This window comes from Bacillus rossius, chromosome 3 (assembly GCF_032445375.1).
Source record: "Bacillus rossius redtenbacheri isolate Brsri chromosome 3, Brsri_v3, whole genome shotgun sequence".
NCBI classification, from domain to species: Eukaryota; Metazoa; Arthropoda; class Insecta; order Phasmatodea; family Bacillidae; genus Bacillus; species Bacillus rossius.
Genome location: NC_086332.1, coordinates 96,169,188 through 96,186,334, shown reverse-complemented (window position 1 = coordinate 96,186,334; position 17,147 = coordinate 96,169,188). Strand labels below are relative to the sequence as shown.

Below are 17,147 nucleotides of genomic sequence, written 5' to 3'. Positions count from 1 at the left end.
GATATTGCTATGAAAAGTATGAAGGAGGTTGTTGAGGAAGCTGTTGAAGAATATAACATGGATCGTGACTTAACTGTGGCGTTTGATGGCTCTTGGCAGAAACAGTGACATACGTCACTAAATGGTATAGTTTCAGCCACAAGTGTAGATACAGGAAAGGTAATTGACATTGCAATCATGTCTAAACACTGTAAATGCAAAGGATTACCAGGAAATCATCATGAAGAGTGGTGTTCATCAAACTACAGTGGATCAAGTGGTGGGTATGGAGGTTTCTGGGGTGAAAGAGATTTTTGAGCATTCATTGTCACTGTATAATACAAGATATGTGCGCTATTTAGGGGATGGTGACTCAAAAGCATTCAAGGCAATTGAAAAAATTAAACCATATGGCGAGTGTGTACAAATTACAAAACTGGAATGTGTTGGACATGTTCAAAAGCGAATGGGTTCAAGACTGAGACGACTGAAAGCAAGCATGAAAGGAAAAAAGTTGAGTGATGGAAGAACACTAGATGGTAAAAACAGACTGACAGACTCCACCATTGATATTATCCAGAATTATTATGGACTTGCAATAAGACATAATACTGAAAGTGTGGAGAAATGAGGACAGCTGTCTGGTCTGTTTTGTCACATTTCATCGACTGATGACAACTCGCAACATGCTGTGTACAAAAGGAGAATAATCATGGTGTAAATATAACAGAGGAAAAATTACAGGTAAAACTTTTAACCATCCTCACAGTTTACCATTCGCCATAATGGAAGAGGTAAAACCAATTTTTCGGGATCTGTCAGAGATCAATCTCCTGAAAAAGTGTCTTCATGGTTGTACTCAGAAGCCAAATGAATGTGTGAATAGCATCATATGGAGTAGGTTACCCAAAACTGTGTTTGTGCAAATAAAGACCCTTCATTTTATTGTTTATGATGCGGTAGCATCATTCAATCAAGGAAATATTACAAAATGTAAGGTATTGGAAGAACTGGGGTTGAGTATTGGCTCTCGCACTGCTGATGCTATGCTACAAATTGACTTAGGCAAGCTGAAATGAGTGTCAGAAATTTGCACAAAAAGATCAGACAGGCTAGGAGGAATGCCAAAAGGAAGCTTGAGAGTGAAATGGAAGAGGACATAGACAATCCTAGTTATGGAGCAAGCATGCCCTGATTGCCAACTTTGAAGGCCATTTTCTAAAAACATCTTTTTTCAAACTTTGGTTTAATGCTGGGAGACGAACCTAACAGAATGTCTTGATAATGTGGTTCTATGCATACTGAAATAATATCTTTGAAAAATTACAACAAAAGTAAAAAAAATATATAAAATATAAAATTTACATTGTTTAATGATATTGTTATTTCAGCATCAATATGAAATATATACTTACAACCTGTAAAAATCTGGAACAAATAGCTTTCATAGATTTATCTAAAATGTTTGTTATGTAAAGCCTATATTACCATTGCAAGCATAGGGTAATCCGTACCCCCTTAATAAATCTTATGAATGACTTCGTAATATAAAGGTTTGGTTCGAGTTAATCTGGTTATTTTTTCCACACGTGATGACATACTACAAGACAAAAAGACTGATAGAAGATTAATTCTACTTCAGGTCAAGAAAAAGCATTATTTATTTTTGGATAATTTGGCACAGTAAAATTAATCAAAACATCCATTAACTAATGTTACATGTCTGGATAAACTAGGTGTGATAAATAAAAATACTTGGTAAGTTTCACAAAAAAATTTATTGTTTACAAGTTCATTGAATACTGCTTTTCAAAAAAAAAAAAAAAAAAAAAAATTGAGTTTTTTTTAGACTACCTCTAATCTGCACAAGTGAAAAAAAATATGTACATTTTTTCTCAAAAATTCAACTGCTGTAGTGGCAGCTACATCTGGGATCATCTACCAACATTACTTCTAAAGAAATTTAACATCTGGTACAAAAAATTAAAGCTCCATCTTTGCTCCACTACTTACTTGTACTTATTGTAAGTCCTGCACACATTTTATGACATGATAGCTTTGTAGCTAGTGAATAACTGGCTTGGATCTCATCTGAATAAGAGATACCAAGACAAAATGTGGGTATTGGTGAAAACTACAATGTGTCACATCTAACCTCGGTAATGAGCAAATTCATTATGTTCTCATGTTGCAAACACACTTATAATACAAAACTTGGGCCTCTGACTCAAAAAGTAATGAAGAATTCTTTAAAATAATGCTGAGCATGATAAATATGCGCAAATTGTGTTTTCAACTGTATTTCTGGACGTAAATCACATGTTTCTGCTCCCGCTGCTAAAATTCGCTGCCGACTATTGAATCATTTGATTAGCAGACCAAAATTTTAAATCATATAATGATACAGCTCCAATAAAAGTGAAAAAGACTTGAACAAATACTGAACCTTTACTTTGGACTTGACTTTCAACAAGGAATTTTATTAAAATACTGCCCAGCTTGTTAAAATTCATGAAACAGTTTATATTCTAAGTTTACCTTTGTCTTCATGAACTTTGGTTTATGCCATCCACCATAGATGGCAGCACCCTGGCTGTTACACATTTATGTTCCTGCACTTCTGTTGCATTCACAAATTACTCCCACCAAATACCATATACAGAGAGCTAAGATGTTTCGCATCAAAAAACAAAGGGCAAATAAATGAGAGTAAAATTAAAACCTACTAATCATCTTCAGTACAATGAATCTTTACTACGAGAGCTGACAATTACACAAGATATTCTTTTAGCAAGGAGTACACGCAATAACAAAAATAAAGGCCCAACCACACTATTAGCCTAAAACTGTGCATCACAGAGAACAAAAATAGTCGCAAACCATATTCTGAATAAAACAAACTACTAATTGTTATGTATCAAACCTTTTTGATTTTATTGGCAAATAACTGCTTTCTACAAAGTTTTTTTTCTCCCTAAGATACTGAGCTTTTATAATTCTGTAACTGTACAAATATTGAAGTTATATATTTTAAGTGACAACCATAATGCAAATATTATGTAGAAGTGTTAAAAAGAGAGACTGTGATAGCAAGCACCTTCTGGACTCTGCACACAGTGGCAACACCATGGCAACACAGCCTGATAGCCTGATACACAGATAAAGGACTTGCATGGAGCCAAGAGCTGCAAGGCAGGGGATACCACCGCACCATCCCAACAATCTTTCCTACGACCTACCCTCCCTTTGTGATCTCACCACGATGCTGTGCCAGCCCTCTGCATGCACTAGAAGTTTTGAACCTTTACTATCAACTCTGAAAACACCCTTATTTAAAAACTACATGTTCAGCTGAACCTAAGCACTAGAGAAAACAAGACAAATCTGCTGATGTAATGTTTTAATGCAGAGAGAGTAGGCTGCGGAAATTTCCCATAAGCAAATCACAATATTATTTCAGAACACATCTTCCTATACTTTCCCTACTCATCCTTTTACTCTTCCTAGATAAGGGGCCCGCCTCGTCAGGGGTGTATGTGTGTTAGTGAGGCGGGATAAGAGTGACGCCTGCTGGTGTTTCTAGCAGGCATCTCCTCTAGGCTCTGTACTGTCATGCAGTCTTCTCGTCGTCCATAGGACAACTATGATATCTGAGCGGGGACCGTAACATTAGATGGTGGAGAAATTAAAATAAAGGTGTAATGAAAGTCCCTTAAGGGCTACCAAAAACCTGTACCGGTTGTTATATGCCTAAAAAATTCTCTGAAAACATGCATATTACCTAATTTCACTCTAATCAAAAAAACAGTTTAAAAACTTAATCCAGAATCTAAACTACTTATTAGTCCTCAGCTAATTCTTAAATACTTTTCGTAAACAGACCCCACTCTGATATCTAGAGTAGTTTTCAAATCGCGTTGTTTTCCCTGAAGTCTGCACACTGTATGCGTCCACGCAAGCAGGGCCCTTAATGGGAATTTCCCAACCATACAGGCTGCACTCTCTCTCTCCCTCCCCCTTTTTCATTTTCAGCAATCTCATTCTCAATTTGCTTTGTGAATGACAGCTGCACAGTAATATCTCATAACTTTGAACTGTCGCTTATTTTTTGAAATACTGAAACACTCATAAATATAGTTTGTACTATAATGGTGTATTACGAAATACACACACCTTTTTAATATCTTGTAATAGACTGCACTCGTAGTAGTGAGATTCCACTGTACCTAATTGAATTAGGTTTTTTTTCCTAACCACAAAAAACTTTTTAAGTGCTAAAATATACTGCAAGTAGCAATTTATTCCTTCATTGGTAAAGAGGTTCTGTATAATATCATAACTATTTCTTGAAAATCATTATTCTACAACAATATAATGCATTTAGGATAATACAAACCAAAATCTACAACGCACTTTGAAATAAAAAAATTGTATACCAAAGTACAGATAATTTTTAAATGACACTAAATTACACATGGTCTAAAATTTAATACACAATTAACATCTAAATGAATCACAAGAAATACATGGGTAACTGTAAGCATCTCCTTGATAAATGTAAATTTATTTCAAAATTCACAAAGCTGTTAAAAACTTCTGAAGAACATTTCACACACTTTACAAGTAACGTATAAAAGACTGGAGAACACAAATAAACAGAACGTATTGAGGTACCTCGCGCAAGAGCCTGGCATAGTCTCTGCACAACCTGCTATTGAATAACGATAGCATTCCTGCTACGTCTAATGATGAGAAGATTGTAAATACAATGGTTACCAACGTAACACCATGTTGCTTAGACTATCGGAGGCTCCTGCTAACCTCACTGGGAAGAGGTGACCAATGGGAAGTACAAAATGTTCTAGCGCATGCGATACACGTTAGTCTCATGCACTTGGCTCAGTTCGCCATCAAACTGCAGCTCTATCGTGAAGTCAAGGTCCCTGTTGTTGCGGGCGTTGGGCCTCATGCAGAACCGGCCGTGGATCTCCTCCGCACGCTTCACCGTCAGGTAGTCGTCAAAGTAGAACACCGTTTGCTTCCAGTGGGTGTAGGGGGCCTCCGGTGCAGTGGAGAAGCCGATGCGCTTGTGACACTTGGTGAACTCTATGTTGAAGAAGGTGACCAGTGCCTGGATGTAGTCATTGCGACGCACCTGCAGGTGAAACTCTGCGCTGAAGTCCAAGTCCTCCTTCCTGACGGTGTACAGGTCCACCTCTTTGAGCAGGCAGGCGTTGGTCACCACCTGCAAGCAGCAACCATCACCATCAGAGAACAGCTCGTATGGCCACATCAGAAGGCAACAATATTGTTTATGAGAAACGTTTTACAACACACATATTTGAAATTATATTATTTACAATTTATAATTTAAAAAAAATACTTATCTTATTAAAATATTAATTTGAGAGTTTACAAGATGTCTACAAGTACCTGGTGAACAAATTTATAGACTTTTCAAAAAAAGTTTCTTTCCAAATTTTTTTACTATCATAGGGTAACCTGACTATTCTGGTTTTCCAGACCTGAATTAACAAATTTCCCTGACCTTTCATACAATAACAATTCTGCAGTGCCAAGTGATGTTGATGTTTCTTCAGGAAAAGAAGGTTGTATAAGCTGTTTAAATGTCCCATTTTCATCTTAAAACATATTCATTCCAAAATAAATTAATAATTACATGATAAAACCTCTATTCTCGGAAGAAAACACTAACTAGCAAACTTACCCTATTAAAATTAATTATTGGTAATGCTGAAAGTTTTTTTCTGGAAAAAATTTATAGGTAGCACTTTTAAATTAGTAAAGACACGCTAGGTTAACTACATTATATAGAAATACTTGAATGGATTTAAACTAGGGCTGGGCCGATCACTAAATTTGCCGATCATTCCGATACCATCATTTGCACCGATGACTGGCGCCGATCATTGCCGATCACTGATCAGAAAAATTAAGAATTGTATAGCTTGTTTGATGTTAATAATAAAAATCTAAAAAAAATATTAATAAAAAAGTTACCTTATGATAACTTACCATTTATTTAACACTTCTGACAGAAGAAAAATTGTTCATTGGTTTTTAAAAATGAACGATAATATAATGTAAGCTAAGTATTTCCTATTTCTTCTATTTATAGACCTTCCCACTCGTAAACTAATGGTTTGGCATGTTTTAAAAATACCCATATGCAAATTAATACGGTAGAACCCTTGTCATACACTTTTCAACGGAGGGCACAAAAATGGTGTATGATGCGGGAAAGTTTAAGAAAAGGGAAAGGCGATATTTTTTTTCTTCAATCTAGCATACCAGCACAGTATCAGATTAAACATAACTACATGTGTGTAATTTAATTAATTGCATTATATTAATGGAAGGTATGAATTAATCATTTCATTATATATACAGTCAAACCTCTATCTATCGAACTCGCATGTATCGATTGTCCGTGTTTATCGTATACTTTCTACGGTCCCGCCAAAATTGCCATACAACTAAGGTTAAAAAAGTCCGCTTGTACCGATGTTCGAATTATCGTTTTGTCCGCATTGATCGTACAAAATATGTGGTCCCGTCACTATAAATTATAATAAATGATCGTTTAACCATAAATATTTTGCAGAAATAACCATTTCTTAGACAGAAACCGTCATAATAACAGTAACGATTGTATAAGTAAAAATCACCTTAAATCTGCAGCCGAGTAATGGAGCACGTAAACATGAAGAAAAGACAAATGAACAACTTACGAAGAAATATGGATGATGTACCATAAGTACAGTACAAATCCAATTGTTATCTTACGATAATTACCATAAAAAGAACTACAGATTCTTTGTTGATACCATAATACTACAGAAGCACGATAGCTACCACATTTGAACTATAGTGACCGTAACAACCAAGATCTATATTTACCGTGATGGTAATGTACGTATTTATTTAAGACACATTAAAATTAAAGAACATTACTGAAAAAAAAAAGCATGTTAAATTTTTATATGTACGGTTAGCACATGTTGCGAAGAAATAATGTGATCTGAAAGAATGCAGTACTACTACGAAAAGTGAAAAGGGTACTCGTGGATTTTTAGGTTATGGCAGTCTCTCACGTTTTTTCAGTAATATCGGCCGAAAATTAACAAGCGTATCGGAAGTAGGCAGAAATGCCGATTCAACTAAATATTGGCAAAATCGGCTTCTTCAGTACACATCTATATTTGATGGCATGAGTAAACATTTCAGACTTCAGGATATTGAAAAAGACTTTAATTTCCATGTAGGTTTATTGTGCGTATGTTTATTTTGCAAGTGTAAATTGAATTAAGTAAAATGCTTCCATTTTTATTTTTTTTCAAATGATTAAACTTTAATGACAAGTAACTGATATATTTCTGACACTAATTTTGAGGTTGAAATATTTTTTTCAAAATCTAAGAGTGAAGTCCACATCTATTGAATGTCCGCATCTACTGAATTTTTTTGTTGGTCCCCTGAAAAACGATAGATAGAGGTTTGACTGTACATACAATAAAACGACCAGATATGTAAAATACAGTACATAATCAAGTAAAACTGAAATGAGAAACAGTGGCCTACAAATTGTAATAAAGTCTTTTCTTGGTGGGGGTGGGGTGGTGGGGGGGGGGGGGGGGGGGGGGGGTGGAAGGAGGATGAGGAGGAGGAAAAGTCACCAAGCCTAAATAAGAAAAAAAGAAAAAAATAGGCTATTTATTGGAAAAAAATATCAGAAATGTTTGTTTGTTTTTACGAACAACTTTATGCAACAGAACAATTTTCAATAAAATTTTAACTTTAGAAACTTAGAATACAAAACAATCTGATCGTAAGGAAACAATAACAAACGGGTATATTAGTTCAAAGATTAATGAATGCACAAAATATGAGATCCATGCCTTGTTAAAGATCGTGCACCGTTTTCATAATCATTGCTAGTTTGCGCCACTAGTCTTGCTTCGCTGCTGGCCATAGATGCTACTAGTGAAGTGCACACTCTTCCTGATGCTATCCATATCTGTGGCGCAGTAATTTTATTTTCTTACATTTGCAAAGGTAAACAATGGACGTTTTTAAAAATAAAAGCATTTAAAAAAAACCATTTGTGAATTTTGGGGCTTTTCCACTTCGTAAAACCGTATGAAACGGGAAATTAAATATTTTATTTGTGTATGTTCAGGGAAAATAAACCATTGTAAATATATTACTTTCGGCGGGACCAAAATTAATCGGCGTTTAACATGGGAAAATGTATGAAACAGGAATGTATCATCGAGGTTCTACTGTACTGTAAATTCGTGTTTTTGTTGATACGTGATTGTAGGCCTACCTTATTTAATTATTTTGTAAGTAAATTTGAAACGTACAACTTTGCATTTTTAAGCTTAATTCAGTATTTATTAATTTTGATTTAGTATGTAATGATCGGCGTGTGGTGATCGGTATATAATTTGCAGATCGGTACCGATGCCGATGTGTTAACATCTGCCGATTATTGTGATCGGTGATCGGCATCGGCCCAGCCCTAATTTAAACAAATGGTTATGAATTACACATCATAGCAAACCTAACCTAATCAACTGCAAAAGTAAATGTCAAAATGAAAAAATCAATAGTATTGAAGTAGGAAACACCTAAAAAAACAACAAGTATAACCAAATTTGCCATGTAAATTACATTATAAGTAGTGTTGTGCAAGATCTCGAACCTCGAGAAAAACTTCGAGAAATATTGCATTCTCGAACAGCGAGCGAGAAAAATAATTTCTCGAAGAAGGGGAAAAAAAAAAAAAAGATAATTTTTTTTGGTACCGGTAACAACTCAATTTGATATGGAAACTAAATTTGATATTGATAGTTGTATTCTTATATGTTGAACATTACACACACACTGCCATTATTTTAGTTTAAATGTTTTAAAAATACCAAACGCGTCTGCCTGTTTAGACGAAAAATTATTTGGCGGAACACAAAGCAAACATGATGCAATTATTAAGAGATATTAGACTAGAACCATCCAAAACCATATCAATAACTGAAACTGTGAATAAAAACTGTCATATGAAATTCCAATTTATCCTGAAAGAAAAATTTCCGTATTTAATTTTGAAATTACGTAAGCATAATAAATAATAAAATACGTTCGAACCTAACCTACAAAATTGTTTTTTTACAGACACGTTATTACGGTCAAGTCTCATTAATACGAACCCGTTTAATAAAAAGTTCCCGTTTATATGAAGCAATTTTCTGGTCCCGGCAAACAGAATAGGCTTTTAAATGGTACAAACTTTGTTTTATACGAAATACGGTTAACATGTAATTCGAAGTTGGTTTTCGTCCCATACAGAAGTATTTGTACATATAATTATAATGGTTAATACGAATTTTAATTACTATCGGAATGCCCAAAACGTTTGCGGAACTTAGCAAATTTATCGCCCTTCACCATTGTAAGAAATTAAAATAAACACACCGAAAAATCAGAGATGAACACAGCGTCAGCAGCAATACTGGCGCTTGAGCTGAAGTAAAGAAATATTTACATCACGGGCGCGCCTCTAGCGTCCATTTGTGTAAACATGCAACGGATGTTTGGTTCTGTGCATCAATACACTTCCAATAATTAAAATTTTCACGCCTCTGGTGGCGAAATGTGGAACTACAGAATGCAATCTGCCTCTACGTATATTGTTTTTCGTTGGGTTGTGTTTTCTTTTTTTATGGTATAACCGAAATACGTGCGTCTATGACATTGTTGCTGCCATTGTTTATATTACGTTGTATACAGTGATTTATCTGAAACTGTGCACGAATAACTAATTATTGTTCTTTGTGCGTGTCAGATTTGCATTTATTTGTATCAATGAATACAAAACGCAAACGAAAAGAGTTAACGTTAGCGGAAAAGCTTATATCATAAATGAAGTGGACAGCGGCAAGAAAACAAAAACTGAAATCGCGAAAGAATTTGATCTTCCTCTTTCTTCGTTGTCGACGATACTAAAAAATCAGAACAACATTGAAAAAACATTTTTAAAAAAATAAAAAAAAAACATTTTTTAAAAAATAAAAATCCCTTATCGTAATATTTATGCGAGTTATTTTTTTCCGCTATGTACCTGGTTAGGTAATTTTTCTCGAAGGCATAAAATTTGGTTGGTACAAATCTCGTTATTACAAAGTGAAATTTTTTTGGTCCCCTCAGGTTTGTATTAATGAGTCTTGACTGTAATAGCATACTGAAATGTTGATTATTACGGCAAAATATAAAAATTACTTTTTAATGAACAAAATAAATGGTGGTTATGCTGCCAGACCAAGTCTGCTTTGTTGTTCCGTTTCTTATTTCATTTCCAATAAAAGACTGCGCAAGTCATGCGATTGTTAAATGGACTGGAATGGAAAGGAATGGATTGAACATGCAGAACAATTCACGCCCTTGTATTATGTAAAATTACGTGAATGTGTGTGTTCAAACCCGTATCAATTACTTTGTTTTCATTACAGTACCAGTTTCCCGTTTACGCGAGCTACTCTGCGGGTATGAATAAATAATGTGACGCCTGTAAAATGTTATTAGGAATATGAGAATAATTTCCTAATACTGCTTTATGTCCAACTGCGGCATAACCAAGGGTAAAAAAAAAAAAAGTGTTGCGGGAATATAACAGTCTAACATAAGTAAACTTGGTTATCAAACTAAACTTTGATTTTACGGTAAAATGGAAGATATGGACATATCAGTGTGGCAGTATTACACAAAAAGTGGAGATAAGTCAACGGGAACGTGTCAAAACATTTTTAGAAAAGTTATCAAAACGAAGTCCGGAAATACATCAGGTCTGCTGAAACATCATTCACAGCACTGCCATAAAAAATGAATTTGATGACCTTCAGAAACAAAAATCATCACAGCCTAGATTTTCTAGTGTATCTGGAGAACCAAACATTTTCCATATAATTATTGTAGCTGACTTAACTTAGCCAACCTTTTTCCTTGAGTAATATTTGTCTAATTTTTCAAAGTTGTTACATGACATGAAATAATGTTTTTAGTGGGATTCTAATTCTTACTATTCAAAAATTATATTCATATTCGCAAATAATTTGATATTCGTATTCAATGAAACCAAAAAACTGATCCAGTTATAAGCCTGAATTTAAGGTAACAGAAAATTTTTAATGTTTGGTTACTTAATTAAGATTACAGCCTTCCTCATACAATTCAATAATAATAATAATAATAATAATAATAATAATAATAATAATAATAATAAATCAGGTTAGACGTAAAGTTTTTCCTTTTAGAAGTTATTGTGAACGTAATTCCCCGGGTTTATTGTTTTCATTTTTAAAATGCGTAAGTTTATTTTTGAAGTAATTTTCTTTTGCCGGCTTCTTTGTGTGGGAAGGCATGCTGATGTAATTCTCCTTCGTTATTTCCACGACCGAAGCTTGGTTTCACACACTAGGCATTGAGTCACTGTCACGGGAAGGAGGGAGGGAGGGAGGGAGGGAGGGAGGGAGGGAGGGAGGGAGGGAGGGAGGGAGGGAGGGAGGGAGGGAGGGAGGGAGTGTGTGTGTGTGTGTGAGAGAGAGAGAAAATTGCTGCGTCGTGGGAACAGAAGTTAAGAATTTCATGGAAATTTCTGTTGCCATGCGCTGTGATTGGCTGAAAATTACGTCAGCGAGCCCAGGACACTGCCCGAACAAAGGGAAGGAAGGCTGTATAATTAGTCATTGTCCGAGCAACGTGCCGAGCTGTCGTTCGAGCACCGGGCGATGGCTACATGTTTTATCCTTTCTGAATGTACAGTTTAATTTTTTATTGTGTTCTGTTGTGCGGAATATATTGTGATTTTTACATGAATAATAATAATAATAATTAAAAAAAACAATACAGGTAATACACCGAACATTGCGTATAAATTACTTTGTGACCTGCTACCAACCTGTCTGTACACTCATCACCTAATTTTGAGCTAGCCGGAGGTGGTGAGTGGTGACATTTTAAACTTTGTTATACTTCAATGTTGACACACAAGCAAGTTAAAAGATTTAAAAACAAAAGCAGCAGCATCTAACCTGTTTGGGGTCGACGACGTCAACGAGAGGCTCGCTGATGGCCACCTTGCGGATGGCCTGCATGTCGAAGCCGTACACGTCGTCCCACCAGTTGATCTTCTCGTCCTTGTACTGCCGGTCCTCTATGCCAGTGATGAAGAGTGTCGCCCTGTCCGGGAAGAGGAGGCCGTCCGGCTTCAGCCACTTGTCGCGGGCGTACAGCACTGTGTCCAGCATTGACTCGTAGAACAAGCAATAGCCCATCCACTCCGAGATGATGATGTCCACATCCTTGATGCCGTCGGGCAGCTCCACCTCCTCCACCTGACACACGACAATGCTACTACCTCCCACACCCAACTGCTATATTTCATGCACATTTGCACTGTTTGTTAAAGAAAAATCCCCCCCCCCCCCCCAAAGAAGATAAATTCACAGAAAACAAGACTGAATCATGACAAATATTTGTCCGTGCTGTCGTCGCGTTGTCCACAATACATGTTTAGTTTCATCATCGGTTCCCTTTGTCCGACATCAGCTGATTCAGTCTTGTTCTCTGTAAATTTTTTATGTTCATATTTATTTTTTGATTTTCAGATGTTTTCCATGACAAACAGTGCAAAACTTCAATGGCACATGTAAAAAAAAAAAAAAAAAAAACTGCATTAAATCAAAATTTCCCATTGCATGAATCATTTAAAGAACGTATCCACCTGCTAAGCACACTAACACATTTTCTGTATCAGGACACTCACATTCCAAAAGTTTCAAATTAATTTTTTTTTTTAGGATAGCCAAAATACATCAAACTTTGCTGCCATGCTTGTAGGGATGAGTTAATTCAATTATTTTATTTCATTGCTTCTATTCCAAATGCTTCATTAGTATCTCATTATCAATAACCGGGAGTCCATGTGCTGTCAAGCTTAATCTATTCCATTCTAAAACTTAGGCTGATGGCGCCCAAGGTTATCGTAGATATATTGAACACATCACATTTCTATTTTTGTAGCAATGATTGTTCATTATAACTGAACCGATTATTAGTATATTTTGTCAGCTTAACTTGCTACTAGCCTAATTTCATTATTGATAACTAGAGACCTGAAATTTTCGCGATCGCGATAACGCAAATTTCATTGATAAATCGCGAAATAATACGATTTCATTTAGTTTTCTGTATACACGCAAAATTTTAAGAAATGTACGGTAACAAACTTGGTTTCATCTTGAGTTCGCCGGCATCACCATTGTCAGAACTAAAACTAACCAACCTTAGCGGTAGCCTGCCACTGTTTACGTTTTGAAAATCACATACTTTACAGGTATGTATGGAAGAACAAAATATATTGCTGCTAAGATGTGACCACAACAAAAAATAAACATAATGTACGCAACCACAACTCCACATCATACGTGAGCGATACTGTTGATGTAATGGCTGGAAGGAGGCGGCAAGTTGTGAGCAAGAGGAACCAGCGTTGCCAACCTTTCAGCAAGAAATGTCCGTACGAAAATGTCATTTGGACCATATTTCCCGATCCAGGCCCGCTCATGATTTTTTTTACCATTATATTAATAAAACTATTGCACAATAATGACTTCGTGATTTAATTTTGCCATGAAATAGAATTACGAAATAAACAAAATAAAATCTTGTTCTTACACAACGCAGTTATGGAATAAACCTTGGAAATAAACGATTTGTGACTCCACAAAAGATTGCATGCTGAGAAGAATCAGCTTTCCCCCCCCACCCAAAAAACCAGCAGTCATGCGCACGTCTGCCATAAGGATCAATGCTATGTGTTTGTAACGTGATTCCAGCTGAAGTATAAGATAAACACCGTATGTCCGTACACACAGTGAAATTGCCGTACATGTACGGCCAGGACCGTACGGTTGGCAACGCTGAGCGGAACAGAGAGAGAGACGGAGCATTCACATCGCAGTGTTGCCACTTCTTTCATTTAATGTATCGTATTTTACTGCTGCATGGGAACATTAAAATAAAATAACTTGAGTTTGTGTAAAAATATGCCGAAAAATGCTGCAAGTGCACGGCAACGTGCCGACGAATTCAAAAGCGACGGGCTATATATACCCGATACGCCGACGTTAATGTGCAAATTTTATAATTGTAAAGTTGCATTTGAGAGAAAAGACACCGTGATAAAGCACACTAAGAGTGAAAAACACATAACTAAAAGAAAAAAATACGAAGATGGGTGTGCTGATAAAAAAATTCAGAGCTCTGTTTCAGAGTGCTTTGGTAGTGATAAACATAAAAAAGCAGACGTCAAACATTTGGCACTGAGGACAACAGAGGCCTTCGCTAAGCTAACATACCTCTTTAAAAATTGGATGATCCTAAAATAAGGGCATGGCTAAATGAATTTGTGGCAGGTTCTGGAGACATGCCTTGTGTCAAAACACTGAGGGAAAAGTATGTTCCTAAACTTGCTGAGTACCACTTTGAAAACGTGTTGGAAATAGTTAAAGATAAACTAATTTTTATCTATTCGGATGAGACTACAGACAGTCAGGGAAGATGTGTTTTTGTGGTACTCTTTCTAGTGCTCCAAGAACCAGTAGGCGAGCCTCAGGTAGTAGTAACTTCAGTTAATTTTCTTGCAAAAGCGGATGCAACCACATGTGCACAAGTTATTTCAGAATGTGTAAATAAGTATGAAATTTCATACAAGAACATCAGAGGCTTGGTTAAAGACTCAGCTCACTACATGACAAAGTGTGTCAACAGCTTGCAAGTTCTGTATGGAGATCACGTAATCCATATTCAGTGCTGGGCCCACAAAGATGCCCTAGTAGGAAATGTGTTGTCATGTGAACTTGTTGAGGTAAACGATGTCGTAGTGAAGGTAAAGTCTGCCTTTTTAAACACTCGCAAGAGGAAAAACCAATATTTGCAAGAAGAAACTGTGAAACCAGATAAACTGTTTCCAATGCCAGTCAATACTCGTTGGAATTCATGGTTTCGTGCAGTGTTCTACCTGGCTGAATATTTTTTGGAAATTATTAACTTTTTCAGAAATAGTGATTTTCAGGAAACTAACAATGCAGGAATTAAGTATCTGATCATGCTTTCAGACAAAGAAGTATCAGTAATTTCAGCACAGCGTATTTTTGTACAGCAGCATGCTTCTGAAATAATGGATCTGCTAACGAAACTTGAAGGGTCTAAGTACCCTACATCACATACTCTGTATGGGGATCTGGAAAATATACAAAAAGGTTTGGACTGTGCAGCAAAGAGTATATTTTCCAATACTTTCGAAAACAGTAGTGTCCTCAAAAATTTGAACACCACTGGCATTGCAAATGTGAAGCACAACTGCCAAAAAGCCATAACACTGTGTATGAACAAACTGCAGACACTCATGAACAGTGATCCTTGTGCCACTTGTTTTGAAGACAACATTCTAAACTGTAATTCACAAGCTGTTTCCTCACACCCGAATTGAAAGCCACAGACGAACATTGGTAAGTTTGTACTTCAGGGGACTTTTGTCTTGAAGTTTTTTTTACCATAACCTTTAGACAAGTTCTAACATCATTTTTCAGTATCAGAACAGACTTTACTGGTACTTTCTCTTTCTTGATGGCATGGCGTACTGCATAACCCAACTTGATATTGTTAGCAGTCAATAGGTTATCCTGGTTATCTACATCCAATCGAGATACATTGAGTTTCTTCCTAAAGCTCTTCAGTACCTCTGGTTTCAAAAACTTTCCTGCCAAAGCTAATAAAATGTCTACCAGTGAATCATAGAGAAAAGGTGCCATGGGTGCTTCACTTTGGAACATTGTGAAAAACAATTCCAGCTCTGATGCAAAAGAGTAGAAGAATGTCAATTTTACTTCTAGAAGATTATCTTCAAGAGCACTTTTCACTACACTGAAAGACACAGATGAAATAGAAACTTCACTAACAAATTTCTTTAGGTGGGATAACGTTTTCATGGCACGCTCAGCAACTGCAGTATTCCATCTGATTGCACAAAATTTCTTGGAAAAAAGCTCTGATCCAGTTATTCTAATGTAATCTGCCCTCATTGCAGGTAGGTACATGCATAAACAAATAGTAACTGTGCCTCAAAAAATGAACAACGTCCCATTGTGTAGCAGAAATTACAGTTTTAAAAGCACCATGGACACTTAAAATTAAATGCACCTGTCTGTATAATCCGAACGTGGGAAGCACATGCTGCAGTACATACGTCAGCAGGATAACAGACCAGCTTGAACCAGTTTTGTATCACGTGATTTAACGCCACTTCCGCATCCGATGGTAAATAAAAGAAAATGGACGTGGGAACTGTTCGTTATTTTCCATTCAAAAATAAAAATGGGAGGGGATACACTTGATGCTACGTCAATGCAAGCAGATCAATAAACAAAAAAAGTGTTGCCAACTACAACCTACAAAACAAAAATTCCCCGATTTTTCCCTGATTACAATATTCCCTGATTTTTTCAGGTTTTCCAGGGTCAGTAGACACCCTGGAAATAATATGTATGATAGATTAACATTCTATTACATTACTTTCACAAACGAACCATTTTGTACAAGATCAAATAAAAATGAAACTTCGTGATGATTGGCTAGTAGCACAAATACTAGAATATAGGAAACCAGTGAACAAGATATGGCCGTTGTGACTTACCTTCCCTTTAACTATGGTGACCACATTCTGGAGGTTGTTATCAGACACAATCTGCACTGCGTAGTCCACAATGTTGGAGCATTCAATGCCAATCACCCTTGCAGCTCCAGACTTTGCAGCAAACATGGACAATATGCCGGTCCCACAGCCTATGTCCAACACTACCTTGCCCTAACAAAAGCATTGTATGTATTAACATCAATTCCTCTGGTCTAAAATTATAATCAAGTTTTATACCCTTAAGACAATTGGAAGATACTTCTGTAAAATATACAGTAACCCACAGTTTTTAACCATTGATTTATGGTCCTTACTCCACTGCCACGTAAAAATGAAAATCAACATTCAGTATCCCACCTGGGGCAGGGTCTACACGGATGAAATGTGGCTTACACAC

General features: G+C 36.2%; 1 protein-coding gene across 1 annotated transcript in view; it reads right to left on the bottom strand.

Moving 5' to 3' along the window:
- Window positions 1–1,738: 1,738 nt before the first annotated feature.
- The window catches only part of LOC134531054 (protein arginine N-methyltransferase 1-like), a 38,975-nt gene continuing 23,566 nt past the window's right edge, over window positions 1,739–17,147 (bottom strand). Inside the window, exons 3-5 of the mRNA XM_063366567.1 lie at window positions 16,751–16,921; window positions 12,087–12,389; window positions 1,739–5,224 (exon numbers count right to left, since the gene is read on the bottom strand). Of these exons, the coding sequence (XP_063222637.1) occupies window positions 4,841–5,224; window positions 12,087–12,389; window positions 16,751–16,921 (858 nt within the window). The 3' untranslated portion in view covers window positions 1,739–4,840. The remainder of the gene's footprint in view (window positions 5,225–12,086; window positions 12,390–16,750; window positions 16,922–17,147) is intronic.